This window comes from Notolabrus celidotus, chromosome 2, assembly GCF_009762535.1.
Source record: "Notolabrus celidotus isolate fNotCel1 chromosome 2, fNotCel1.pri, whole genome shotgun sequence".
Lineage (NCBI taxonomy): Eukaryota > Metazoa > Chordata > Actinopteri > Labriformes > Labridae > Notolabrus > Notolabrus celidotus.
This window is the reverse complement of record NC_048273.1, coordinates 37247936-37263516: the sequence shown is the minus strand read 5'-3', so window position 1 is coordinate 37263516 and position 15581 is coordinate 37247936. Positions and strand designations below refer to the sequence as shown.

The 15581-nt window shown below is 39.0% G+C and overlaps 1 protein-coding gene across 1 annotated transcript in view; it reads left to right on the top strand.

The window, feature by feature from the left end:
• The window catches only part of nme7 (NME/NM23 family member 7), a 51977-nt gene that overhangs the window by 22205 nt on the left and 14191 nt on the right, over positions 1-15581 (top strand). Inside the window, exons 9-10 of the mRNA XM_034701237.1 lie at positions 483-551; positions 785-886. Coding sequence (XP_034557128.1) covers positions 483-551; positions 785-886 — 171 coding nt within the window. The remainder of the gene's footprint in view (positions 1-482; positions 552-784; positions 887-15581) is intronic.

Here is a 15581-nt window from a genome sequence, read left to right as displayed (position 1 = left end):
CATTTAAAGAACTTCAATAGAAGATGTACTCTTTACTTTGCTAACTTGAATCATGCATATGACTTATGTGCTCATGTAACCATATACTATATCTCTTTACTCTACTGTGTAACCAATATGTGCCCTGTATTGATCTACTCTAATCCAATCTGACCTCATATGTAAAGTCAGCGTCACAGCTGCAGACAGTGACCTCTTACGAGCCATTTGTTTTACCACACGAGATGTGCATTCTGGGTAGTAGGGCAAAAACAATCAATAGGGATTAATCAGTGAAACCACACGCTGAGTGTTGTTCGTTTATGAACAGAGGGTGTGCATGTGAGCTGTTCATGCCTTTGTTCAGTTATGTTTCCCAAATCCTTAAAACTCTTCCATTAGTTTTTCATTTTTATGGTTATGATCAAAAGTCCTATCCTGTTCTGTTATCATTATTTCATGATGCGCCTGTTTTTTTAATTTCTGATGTGTCCTTTTCACAGTTCAATGTCGACCGGGCAAATGCAGAAGAGTTCTATGAAGTTTACAAAGGTGTTGTCACAGAGTATCCTGTGAGTATAAACACTACGTTGTTTTGCCATCATAGCAAGTGCCTGCATCAATGCTCTGCAAGCTGTTACTTTACATGATAAAAACATAAACCCTCTCTTATCTTTCCTGAAGATTGAGAAAAGTGTCAGAATCTCACCACGTGTCAGAATCTCACCACGTGTCAGAATCTCACCACGTGTCAGGAGGTTAGTTGTAGTATATTATAGTTCTTGTGTTTCATCTCTTCCCGCAGAACATGGTGACCGAGCTGTGTTCTGGACCCTGTATGGTTCTGGAGATCCATGGCACTGACACACCAAAGTCGTTCAGAGACTTCTGTGGACCTGCAGATCCGGTGAGTCACGTTATAAGATATTTTATTCCAAAAATATATTCAGTAATCAAAGCCTGCCAAAGAAGAACAATACAGAATGTTAATTTGATGGAAAATCAACACATCATCATCAGCAAATGATGATCCATCCATTGTCCCCCTGCTATATTTTCTTTTACAGTAGAGATGATCTGATAAATCAACCAAACAATAACTTCTCCTTTTGACAAGGTCATAATGAGCATTCAGTTTATTGGGACTTATAGTTTTTTCAGTAAGGGTATAAGACCACACAGGAACACAGGAAGAGTTATGTGGACCCCAGGAGGAGCAGTTTCTAGCTTGTTGGTGGCTCAAGGGGTCTAAAATAAATAAATAAATAAAACACATCTGATACAACAATAGGACATGGCAAGCAGAAAAGAAGTAAAAGCATGTATGTAAAAATAATAACAATACAATTTAAAGAGTAAAAAGAACAGTTTGTAATTAAATACATAAAGCTTATGTTTATAAAACAGCCAAATTAATACAACAAGACAAGAAGCGACATGACAGGTCACAATATGACAGGTTCCAATACTATACAACACAACAGGATACTACACAACAAGATACAACACGACAGGATACTACACGACATGATACAACACAACAGGATACTACACAACAGGATACTGCACAACAAGATACTACACGACACGACACTACACAACAGGATACTGCACGACAAGAAACTATACGAAACGATACTACGCAACAGGACACTACACAACATGATACTACACAACAGGACACTACACAACATGATACTACACAACAGGACACTATACAACATGATACTACACAACAGGATACTGCACGACAAGAAACTATACGAAACGATACTACGCAACAGGACACTACACAACATGATACTACACAACAGGACACTACACAACATGATACTACACAACAGGACACTATACAACATGATACTACACAACAGGATACTGCACGACAAGAAACTATACGAAACGATACTACACAACAGGATACTACACAACAGGATACTGCACAACATGATACTACACAACAGGATACTGCACAACATGATACTACACAGCAGGATACTGCACAACATGATACTACACAACAGGATACTACACAACAGGATACTGCACAACATGATACTACACAACAAGATACTGCACAACATGATACTACACAGCAGGATACTGCACAACATGATACTACACAACAGGATACTACACAGCAGGATACTGCACAACATGATACTACACAACAGGATACTACACAACAGGATACTGCACAACATGATACTACACAACAAGATACTACACAACACGATACTACACGACACGATACTACAAGACAAAACATGATACTACACAACAGGATACTACACGACATGATACTACACAACAGGATACTGCACAACATGATACTACACAACAGGATACTGCACAACATGATCCTTCACAACAGGATACTACACGACAGGATACTGCACAACATGATACTACACAACAGGATACTGCACAACATGATACTAAACAACAGGATACTACACAACACGATACTGCACAACATGATACTACACAACAAGATACTACACAACAAGATACTACACAACAGGATACTACACAACAAGATACTACACAACAAGATACTTCACGACACGATACTACACGACAAAACATGATACTACACAACATGATACTACACGCCACAATACTACACAACATGATACTACACAACAGGATACTGCACAACATGGTACTACACAACAGGATACTACACAACGGGATACTGCACAACAGGATACTGCACAACATGATACTACACGACACGATACTACACAACATGATACTACACGACACGATACTACACGACAAATCATGATACTACACAACATGATACTACACAACACGATGCTACACAACATGATGCTACACAACACGATGCTACACAACACGATGCTACACAACACGATGCTACACAACATGATGCTACACAACACGATGCTACACAACACGATGCTACACAACACGATGCAATACGATACTATACAACTACATATGCAGAAGGAGCTGACACCCAGAGAGTAGGGGATGATGTTTGGAGAAGATAAAATGTTCTTACTCTCTGAATTTAAGATTTCAGTCCTGGAGTTGGTTGGGTTTTTTGGTCCGTAGAGGCAGCAGCATGTTTGAAGCTCTGTGTGGACGTAGAGCCAGTGCAGCAGGTTTTGCAGCATGCTCTCGGACTTGTGTGTTACCTACATAAACCTCCTGAGTTGAGGTTTTACGATGTGATCTCAGTCTGGGATCCATCTGTGAGTGAGAAGTCATTAAACTTTGCAGCTTGAAGCCGGAGGAATGAAGAGCCCCGTGTTTTGAAACGAATTGACCTCAATATTTGTCTCTAAGCTCTGATTGGTTCAACTCACATAAACAGTGAATCACACCTGTCGTGTTAAAAGAATCCTAAATTTGATGACATAAACTCAGGATGGACTGGACAATATTGTTTTAACTGTTAGTGTACACTAACAAGAGTTTGTGACTTATGTGATTAGATAAGAGTACGCCAATGAAATAAACCTGAGTGTGTGTGTGTGTGTGTGTGTGTGTGTGTGTGTGTGTGTGTGTGTGTGTGTGTGTGTGTGTGTGTGTGTGTGTGTGTGTGTGTGTGTGTGTGTGTGAGACATGGGTGCTATGGAACCAGTGCTGCAGGGCTTAGTTGGAGCGTGATGTGAAATCTAATCACTGTTTGGTTAACATAAAAATGAGGGACTTCAGAGCTGCACAATAATACCACTTCACCCATCATTCATGATTCAGCTGAGAGTCTTTGAAAACATACTTCAGCATTTTCTGTTACTAACGCCTTTTTTTCTGTTACTAACGCCTTTTTTTGTAATCCATTCTGCCAACGTGTCCCTGACTTCGCAGCCACAGAGCAGGAAAAGGGGTTAGTTAATTGGCTAATGATTTCCAGGTCACATGACACACCAACACTGCTCAGTGACGCCAAAATAATTAAGCCCCACCAACCTCCCCCTGTCGTTTCATTATTTCCCTTCTCCAGATCTGCCTCCAGTTTGATTCATAACACGTACAGAAAAAAATTACAGAAAAGACACCGAGTGCTGTTTATGAAACAGCTCTAAATAATCTAAACAGTATTGATTCTTTCTTTAATTAATCTTAAAGCCTTAGCTCCTCTTTATGTGCAAAGACACAGACTGCAAACAGAACACAAGGACTTTTACTGATCTGCTTTTATGTGTCAACTACTGGTTATAACTAACAGGTAATTTAGTGTCATACCATAGTTCCATCAGTTTATACAGGAGTAAATGTACCCTAGAAAGTCATAATATTTTATAGTTTCCGCTGCTTTATATGGAAGAACTTTAGGGCCAGGAATTTTAAAGAAAATGAGATAGATAAAGAGTAAAAAATCTGATTTACCATATATTTTCGAACACACAGATATTTAAATTACTGTGAGGGAGACTAGATAACAGACCGATGAGTTTATTTAAGCCTGGGACAAAGCCTTCATTTCTATTTATTTATTATCTATTTATGAATCTATATTTGTTATTTTTCTCTATCTAGTAGTTTATGTTTCTGAATTGAAAATTGAAAATGCATAAATATATACAAATATACATATACATTTAAATTTAAATCTAAAAAAATGTTACTTATAAAAAAATTAAGTCATAAAAATCGTAATGATATAAAAAAAATAGAAAAAGATACAATAAACTTTAAAGAAAAATAAATAAATACATTTAAAGTCCATAGTTCAAAAGAGAAATGTTAAAACAAAACGCATAAATATATACAATAAAATTTTTTACTAATCTTCAAAATAATTCAAAAAAATAAATGAAGTTCAATGCATAAATATAAATAATTAGAAAATAAATAAATACATAAAAGTAAAACAAAAGTAATAGATATAGGTACAATACTTTAATGCTTTAAAGAAAAAAATAATAATAACGTATATCACAAATCATGGTTCTATCTGGACTTATAAACCTGCAGACTTATCAATCAAATAACTTCAGGGTGGATTGTAGAGTAAGCTTAGATGCTACTACAAAATCAATTCAGCTGTCAGGAGTTCTTCTGAGGTTTCCAAAGGTTTATGGTCACACAGAGGACCATTTTTTTTAATACATAAAGAGTATTTATCACTTGTTTTAGTATATGTTTTTTGAGTGAGAGGAAACATATGATAACTTTTATCCTCATTTGTTTTAATGTGAATGTTCAGATTGCTTCATTGGCATGAACAGTGCCAAAGCAGAGTAAAAAAAAAACCCAAATACAATAATTATAATAATATATATTTTCATTGATTACACTACATTATATTTTTTATAAATCAATACAATGTATGTATATATAATTATACAATATAATTCAGTTTATCTATATACACAGTTAATTACTACAAAACAGTTAAATAGTACACAGTTTATCTACATATAGTATAACACATTCATATTTATCTATGCTTATATTCTCCTTTTATTTATGTACCTTAACCTGAGATGCTTTGGGTTAAGGGCTGCGGTATTGTCCTTTTTCATATTTTAGAAACAAATATTAAGAAATAGGGAAGCACAATTTGTTAGAATGGCAACAGTGGGGGAGGCTTCTGAAGTGCTGGGTTCTGGAGTGCAGGGATGAGGGATTTAAAGAGACAGTAGCTGAATTAAGGGATTTTAAAAACACCAGTCTGAGATCAGTTAAAGATGGTGTTGAGCTGTAAATCATGTAAAGCTACGACAGGGAGAGATCAGAGGGACAATAAAAGCCCGAACATGAGCATGATACTGCCTCTTTAAGGGAAGTTTACATAAAAAATGGAAAAGTTAAACTGCATTCTTTAAAATAGAACTTAGTTGTTAAACCCTCCTCTGATTTATATTTTGTATCTGTGGTACTAGAAACTGAAAATTGTGCTTCACTTTCAAAGATTCAACTCAATTCTAAAATGAAAAATCTGACACTCTTACAGAAAGTTGGATTTCACTCACTCTCTGTGTTTATCAATATATTTACATTTTTTTTCTCACATCTTTAGACTTTTAGACATTTCTGCTCCATAAAGCAGAGTCTTTCTCTGTTAGAGCTTTTCTCTTGAAGCCATTATCTTTTGTTATTGGCGTGTTCGTCCATCAGAGTCTCTGCGACCTCTTTGATTGCTTCTGGCTTCACTGACTGAACTGGAGGTCAAACAGTTTCGTCTCTCCCCTGACCTCAGGCTGACCTCGGTGCCGTCTGACTAATAACAGCAGCACCCCGCCCTTCTGTACAGTGCAGCCATTTGATACTTGAGATAAATAAAAAGTCACAGCTGTAGTAAAACATCAAAGAATGAAATGTTAGATAGGTCGGCGTGTTTGAGAGTTGCTGATAAGTTCACAGAAAGTGTGTGCGTGTGTGTGTGTGTGTGTCAGTGTTGCATTGTTCTGCTGAGTATCAAAGTACAGTACATTTTGTTGTCAGACGTACAGTGTTTAGACATTCCAAACGTCAGAGTGGATACAGCGAGGTCAGACTGTAGGAAGAGGTCAGAGTGTCTATTAATAGTTAAAGGCCACTTATTTGTGCAGAAAGGAGGATATTGATTAATTCCAGTGGACTGCAGACTAATCCATAAACAACACAGGTCTGTGTGTATAAACACATGACTGCACAGCAGGATTAAGTGACTTCAAACACTCTTAATCATATTACACACTTTGGACTCCTAACTAGGCGTCGTATATCTGTCCATAAAGCATCCTCATGCATTCACACCCCTGCACCCTCAGCTGCCACACATTGCTCTCTCTCAGTCATGAGATTGTGCTGTGTCTCGTGACGTGTCCTGATATCAGAGTGGACACACACACAGCGGCCGGTCCTGACCACCGACAGCCTTTGTACTCTCTGCCCTCTGACAGTGTCATATGATTTATCACACATCCATTCAAATCCTTGATACTCTTTTGATGTAAGGGTATTCATTTCAATGAATTATAATTTATTCTTTATATAGAGGAGAACTTAGAACATTTCACAGGTCTGCAGTGAGTAATGTTTGCAGCAAATGAAGCATGCTTTTTTTGAGACAGTACAGGTACTACTCGGAAAATTAGAATATTGTGTAAAAGTTGTTTTATTCAGGCAATTCAACATAAAAGGTGAAACCAATACATTTTATAGACTCATTACATGCAAAGTGAGATATCTCAAGCATTTCTTTGTTGTAATTTTGCTGATTATGATTTACAGCTTATTAAAACCTCAAATTCAAAAACTCAGAAAATTTGAATACTGTGAAAAGCTTTAGTATTGTAGGCTCAAAGTGTCACACACTAATCAGGTGAGTAATCCAAAACACCTGCAAAAGGGTCCTGAGCCTTTAAAAAGTATGTCTTGTCTGAAGCTGCAAGTCCTAATCAGCAAAATCAAAACAAATAAAAGCTTGAAATATATTGATTTGCATACTGTTTGTCTATATAATATGTACATTTCACCTTTAAAGTTGAGTTTCAGAAATGCATGCACTTTTTCAGGATATTCTAATTTTCCGAGTAGTACCTGTAAATATGGAGAGTAGAGAGCAGGGGAAGGCATGCAGCAAAGGATTGTAGCTAGGAGTCAAAACCAGCGACTGCTACAGCTGTGGCCTCTGTACATGGGGCATCCACTTTCACCACTACGCCAAACCAGTACTTGATATGGGCAGCATGTCTTCAACAACATACCTTACAGTCTGTTTAGTCCTCAAAGGACTGCAGATTGTGGAGCTGATAGAGATTTTAATTTAAGCCTTTGCTGATTGGTCGCTGTGACCAAACCAGTGTTCATAGCGCCAGGCTCTCTGGCAGTGTGTTGTTTGGTTAGGTTAAGAGGACAAAGTTTTCCTTCCTGCACATCGACTATAACTTACCACTATGTTCCTGTCCTTTCCCTAAAGGAAGGAAAAATAAAAAATGATCATCAGCCCAAGCAGCAACCTCCGGTCTCAAAATATGAAGCCCTTACAGAAGTGTTATAAACTGCAATTCATTGAGAATTCGCTTGAGGCTGGCTGCAGAAACACCGGAAACCACATACACACCAATTCAAAGAAGACAATCTTAACAGCAGAAATAAACATGTTTACAGCCTGGTTCAAAAAACAGCTTGGCTCTAAGTAGCTAATCTCTCTATCAGCACAGACTGTGAACTGCGGGGTGAATTTTTTCCTAACGTGACGGTTCAGAAGATATTAAGATTACGAGTTTTTGTCCAAATAAGGACATGACTGACTTGAATCCTGGACGGGAACACATAGCTGTTGGCTAGGAGGCTCAAACCCCGCCTCTTTACATCACACTATGCCTGGTTGAGTTCAGCATTTCCAATATGGCTGCTGCAGACAAGTGGCTTCAAAACAGTGCTCAGGAACAGATGGGTGATGTCACGGATATTACGTCCATTATTCATACAGTCTATGCATCAGCCAACATGTATGTTTAGGCAAGGCAAGTTTATTTATAAAGCACCGTTCATACAGAGAGCAATTCAAAGTGTTTTACAGATAAAAAACAAAAATCAGAACAGTAACAATCAACAAAAACATACAGCAAACACTTCAAACATTTACATTTTATATACAACCAGTTAGGTTTGATCTTCTCTCTCTCTCTCTCTCTCTCTCTCTCTCTCTCTCTCTCTCTCTCTCTCTCTCTCTCTCTCTCTCTCTGTGCTAATGTTAGCCAGGGAGGCAAGTTTTCAGCTCTACTCATCCTAAATTAAAGCTCCTGTAAGACACTTCAGTGTTGCATTGGCTTTGGCGCCCCCTGTGGCCAAGCAGGACGATTTATTTCTTTGCTGATCTTGTCTTGTACAGATTTATGTCCTAACTTCAGACATCAGTCTAATCCCTCTTTATCTTAAATGTCTAACCAGGACTAACAATAAACTCATCAGCGTGCTATTTATCTCCTCGTCTGAAGCCCAATCCTTAAACGGACACAGGCAGCCGGTAAACAGAGCGTGTGAACAGCATGTTTTGGTGATTATCCTGACCAACTTTTGATAAACATCACATTTCTGGATAAAAACTTTTGGGAAACAAATTTTAAGAGGAGTTTTGTGGACATGTTTACAGTGGATTCAGAATAAGTGTCCCTTTGTGGTTAGACAGAGATTTGATACGCTGCCTCATGTCTGTTTACAACCATCCTTCCTGCGTTGTAATCAAACTAGCTGGTCAGAAACTTGCAGTGCTGCAATAAACCACATTCAAACATGAATATATATCAACAACTCAAACAGCTCAGTGCTATTAATGTCTTCAGAGTATTCAGAGCCTGGAAACAGAGTCTCATAATGTTACTGTTAAACTGCTGGGTCTCACTTAGAGGGCTAAAAATCCCCAGACTGGAGACTTGTTGCCATTTTTCCTCTGGTAGTGACCACGGTGGCTCCAAAAATGCAGCTGCAGGCTTTTGGTGAGGCACACTGTGTCCTCTTTGGAAACTGTCTGTTTCCTTTGAACGTGCATTAAGAGGCAGGGTCAGAAAGAAAACAAACCTTAGACTTTTTTAGTTTGGTGAGTGAAATTAAAGACTCATTTGGACAAAGTCTGAATAAAGGATTGAAATAGTAACACCTTGAGGTTTCATAGCCGGAGTAAACACTTCCCCTTTAAATCAGCAGCCCAATAAATCACCGTCGCCCCCCACCATCAGCAGTGTGTGGCGGTCATAACATGCTGTGTCGCCTCACTTTGTCTTAAAATAGAAGATGAGTGGAAGAGAAGATCAAACAGGCCAGAGCGTCCTGTTACACGAGGCTAAGACACTCTCCCTGCATCATGCCGGTTAAAAATACGCTCCTCTTATTGATTTCTGACCCGTCTGTGTAATGCTTTTGTCGAGAAAGATATCAGCTGTCCCAGGTGGCCACAGAGTTAAATTTAGTTCACTGTAGTACTGTCAAAAGACACATCTCATTGGAGAGAAATGCAGCTGGATTTACCCTCAGAGCACAATTGTTGAGGTGCTGTTAAAGTTTGTTGTTTAGTTTTAAATGTATACATTTCTTCATATCCTCCATAAGTCAGTGGCTGGCAAAGATTCCTCTGTCCTTATCTTCTTATCTTTATGTGCAGTAAGAATGAAAGACCATGTGTAACACACAGTAGTGGTAGTTATGGAAGAGGCCCTAATAAAACAATAAAAGACTTTATTTTTACAATAAAGCCGTTATGAAGTGAAAACATTTGTTAGCTTCAGCTTGCTTTTCCTCTTACAACCATGAACCGTAGAGATAAAAGAATGAACCTTGATGAAACCAATAACATTACAGTCAGGTAACAAGGAGTACAAGGCTAGTGGTTCAGGCCTTGGTCACTGGACAGGTGTGTAATAAATAACAAGAGGACTTAGAGGGCATTTATACATGGTAAGCCCCTCCAAAAGAAATGCTAGACATGTTTTTATTTTAGCTTCATTTGGGACGTGTTCATACAAGACAGAAGTAGTTAGAGTTTTCAGAAATAACACATACTGTATGTCCATGTATGGAAAGCCTGTTTGTTGTTGCACAGACGTTAAAGCTCCTGTGAGGAACTTTTAAATGTCTTTTTTGGCGCCCCCTGTGGACAAAGTGCAGATCTTATCCTGCACATACACTGCCAGTCAAAAGTATGGACACACCTTCTCATTCAATGGTTTTTACTTATTTTCAGTATTTTCAACATTGTAGATTAATACTGAAGACATCAAAACTATGAAATAATCTGGTTTTACCATAATCTGGATTACAACAGTAGTCAAATAGGGCTATCCATTGTGTACTAACCCTACCTCTGAACAACACAACTGATGGTCTCAAACACATTAAGAAGGCAAGTCATTCTACAAATGACCTCTTGACAAGGCTCATGTTAATTAGAAACCATTCCAGGAGACCACTTCATGAAGCAGACTGAGAGAATACCAAGAGTGTGCAAAGCTGTCATGAAGGAAAAAGGGGGCTACTTTACAGAATCTAAAATATAAAACAGATTCTGATTTGTTTAACACTTTTTTGTTCATTCAATAATTCCATATATGTTCTTTCATAGTTTTGATGTCTTCAGTATTAATCTACAGTGTTTACAATCATTACAATAAATACAAACCCTTGAATGAGAAGGTGTTTCCAAACTTTTGACTGGAATTTTAAATGTTGAATGTTGTGTTTACACCACAAATGAATAAAATAATGTACCCACTCACTTTGCACGAATAGCTCGCTCCATTTACGTGAGTACCAAAAGATGCAGATCTTGCCAATCCACTCTGTGTCATCAAACAAGGTTGAGCTTGACTACATTGCTAACTTCCTAGCTCAACCGATAGCTGGCATCAAGTGACAGACAAAGGTCTTCACAACTTACCAGATAATCTGACCTCCTCACTCACTTTCCTCAAAGCGACCTCCTGTTTATTCCTGTTCCCATAAAACAGGTAGTGTCACAGAGTTTTAAGAAGCCGCTCACACATAGAATCAATTTGTCCAACATTTTCCTGATAAAGACCTTCCGCAGGTCTGTTCAGTCATACGTCACCTGAGGATCTCAATGCTGATCAGCCATCGTGGCACACATTCGCTGAAGATCAGATCTTCAGATCATCAACTCTTACGAATAAGTGAATGAAGCAAGTAGAGCATTGAACACATCGCAAACTCATACACATAACTCTCTCCAGTCGTGTTATCATATCCACACTAAAGATTTGGACACAAATCCGACGACATTTCGGGTGGCTTCTCCTCCCACGGTCAACTCTCCTATGTAGCAACCACTTATTCATACCAGCAAAGACTGACCCTCGATTTGCTGCTGTGGAGAAGAGAGGCCTCTGTTGTTTGGGTGACTTGTACAGAGATGGTCCGTTTGCTAGCTTTGAACAGTTGAGCTCAACTTTCATTGTTATGCTGATGATGTGCAAATTTATATGCCGTTCAGCTCAAAGAGGAATGGATCCCTGCAGTCCTTATTCAACTGTTTGAAAGATGTAAAGTTATGGCTGAGCCTAAATTTTCTGCACCTTAACGAGGAAAAGACTGAGGTCATTGTATTTGGACAGCCCCAACAGTTCGATGGGAGCACTCTCGGCCCTCTCGCAGCAAATATTCACTCCTCTGTAAAGAGCCTTGGAGTTCATTTTGACAGTGCCTTCAAATTTAGGAAACAAATCTCTTCTGTGGTTCAGTCCAGCTTCTTCCAGCTGAGACTCATAGCGAAGGTGAAGGCATATCTCCCTCCTAAGGACCTAGAGAGAGTTGTACATGCCTTTATTATGGCTAGGCTTGATTATTGTAATTCTTTGTATGTCGGCTTAGACATGGCGTCTATTCAGCGCCTGCAGCTTGTACAAAATGCGGCAGCTCGCCTCCTGACTGGCAGGAAAAAGAGGGAGCACATCACACCTGTGCTGCGTGCTCTCCACTGGCTCCCAGTCCGTCACAGGATTGATTTTAAAGTTGCACTTTTAACGTACAAGGCCCTAAATGGATTGGCACCATCCTACTTGGCTGATCTTCTCCATGCTCACAACCCAACCCGAGCACTGAGGTCAACAAACCAGCTGCTCCTGGATGTGTCTAAAAGTCGCCTTAAAACCCGGGGAGACCGAGCCTTTGCAGCAGCATCCCTCCAGCTCTGGAATGGCTTGCCACTCCAATTAAGATCGGCCCCAACTGTTGAATGTTTTAAATCTTTGTTGAAGACCCATCTCTTCTCTTTGGCCTTCTCCTTGTGAAGAGGACATTAATATCCTGTTATGTTGTTGTTTATTGTTGTCTTCATGTAATTTTTACTTTTTACCTTGTAAAGCACTTTGGCCAACACTGGTTGTTTTAAATGTGCTATATAAATAAAGTTGACTTGACTTGACTTGACTCAACTCATACGTTAGCCTTCCCCCGTATTCCGCCTCCCTGTGGGATAGACAATGCCCTTAAAGTTAAATCCCTCCCTAGGGGACATGTCTCTTTTTTCTATGACCTCCTGACTCCCTCTGATGAATCCATTCTAACCAACATTAAAACTAGTTGGGAATCAGAACTGCAAATTACCATAACTAATGAATTTTGAGAGAAGGCTCTGAAAGTAATTAACAAATCATCAAGCTGTGCTAGGCTATCTCTTATTCAATTTAAAGTATTTTATAGGCTCCATTATAGCAAAGACAAACTCTCTAAGTTCTACCCAGATAAGACAGAAGAGGAGTGCAGTAGATGCTCCCAAACTCCTTGCAACCTTACCCACATGTTTTGGACATGTCCCGAACTATGTGAGTATTGGAAAGCCTTCTTTTTTACCAATTTCTGACATCCTGGGCCTAAAGATTCAGCCATCTCCTCATATAGCCATCTTTGGCAGAGTCCCGCTTGATTTAGCTGCTACAAAAACACAAAACAATGTGATAGCATTTGTGTCCCTGGTTGCCCGGAAAAGAATCCTTTTGCTTTGGGATTGGGGAGTGGGGTGGTGGGAGGGCAGTTGTGTGTGTTTATTAAAAACAGAAAGAGACTGTTAACTATTACACTGTATTGGTTGTACTGGAATAATTCTGCAAAAACAAAATAAAATAAAAAAAAACCCCAAAAAACCTCTCTCTAGTCGTGCCACTCTATTATGATAACTCATGTCACCAGACAAGAACTTGTGTATTTACATAAATTTAACTGTAATTCACACATGCATATTATTATTGATCCATTTTTGACATGACAAAAATGTCTCTTTCTGCAGCTTGTAGTTAAGCGATGCTAAGATCGGTGTCATATTTTCTGTCCCCATGTTGGCAACAGGGGACAGCATCTCATCACTTTTCTGATCTTGTCCCGATCTCTCAGGATAGTATTTCCTGGCAAACAACTTGTATCCTGCATTCTTGATGTGTTACACTTTGTAAATAATCTCTTTCTTCAATATGACCTCAAGGTCAGACACCTCCCCCCTCTCAGCAGTATCAGGTATGAAAAGTTACGCATAGAAACTGTCAAACTTGTTGCTGGTTGCCTTGTTTGCTTTTGTCGGTCATAAAGAGGAACCAGTATTGATTTCATTTGACTTCATAACCAGTTAAAGAATCCTCACAGGAGCTTTAAAATACAAACCAAAAGACATTTTATTGTCTCAGAGGATATTTGTTTGTTTGTTTGTTTGTTTTCACTAAACTCTGGAGAGAGAAAGTGAACTTATTCCTTTAAAATTAGAACAAAAGAAATCTCCTCGGCAGTCTGACCCACTTCACTTTCTCCCTCCTGAGCATTTGGATGATCAGTGATGCATGAAGGACCAGACGTGAGACTTTTTGATTCCTGGACGGTCACGTTACCAGCAGGTCACTGTGCCCCGGCCGTTACCTTCCCCAGGAGCCAAACTCTCATTACAGGAACATCAGCAAGGCACACTGTGGGCCTCATTAAAATCAAATTAAACTCAGACGGCAGGTCACTCACGGGTAACTAATGCAGTTACAGAGAGCAAAGAATTCTTTCATCACAAACTTAATCTTCCCCTAATTTCACTCTCTGCTATCTCTGGCCTCGGTCCCATGCAGCACGAGACCCACAGACAACTGCCTGCTGTCGGCCATTTTGTACCCACTTCTCAATTTAGCTTAATGAGACACAAACCTGCTCCACAGGGTTGTTACTATAGACTGTATAAGTACTGGACGTAGTATCCATGAGGTCACCCATCTGTTCCTGAGAGCTGTTTTGAAGCCAATCGGCGGTGGCAGCCATATTGGTAATGCTGAACTCAACCACGCTAAGGGTGCTTCTCAAAGCTCTAAACGTCCATCCTCGCGTCTCTTCCTTGCGTCTCTTCCTCGCGTCTTAGTCCCGCCCACCAGAGATGCGAGGAAATGAAATCAGAGGAGAGAGGAGATTTGTATTTAGAGAAATGAGACGTCCTCCTTCGGAGCGTCACGTGAAGCAACGTCAGTTTGTGATGACGGCTTTAACAGCTGTTTGTGTCTGCACACATGTTCACTGTAATAACTCTGATAAATATAAACAGTGACAGAGCTCTGTCTCTGTGTTTACCTGTTTAACACACACCTGTTTAACACACATGTTCACTGTAATAACTCTGATAAATATAAACAGTAACAGAGCTCTGTCTCTGTGTTTACCTGTTTAACACACACCTGTTTAACACACATGTTCACTGTAATAACTCTGATAAATATAAACAGTAACAGAGCTCTGTCTCTGTGTTTACATGTTTAACACACACCTGTTTAACACACATGTTCACTGTAATAACTCTGATCAATATAAACAGTGACAGAGCTCTGTCTCTGTGTTTACCTGTTTAACACACACCTGCAGAAGAAGAGAATCAGCTCTCTGTTTATTCTGTCCTGAAGCATCACGGATCGATTCATCAGTAAAATGCCTCATTATTAAATAATTTATTACTTTAAGGGAAAATAGAAACCATGCAACTCTTTTCAAACCCTGTGCTCATTAATGAACAGCCTCGTATGAAACTTTATTAACCTGACAGGAAATATAACAAGTGTTTTTACTAACAGACAAACTTTACTGTCAGACTTCTCTTCATGAAGAAAACCAGAACAAACAGGGAAACTAACAGGAGAAATAACTGATCATTAATATATATTCTATCTATG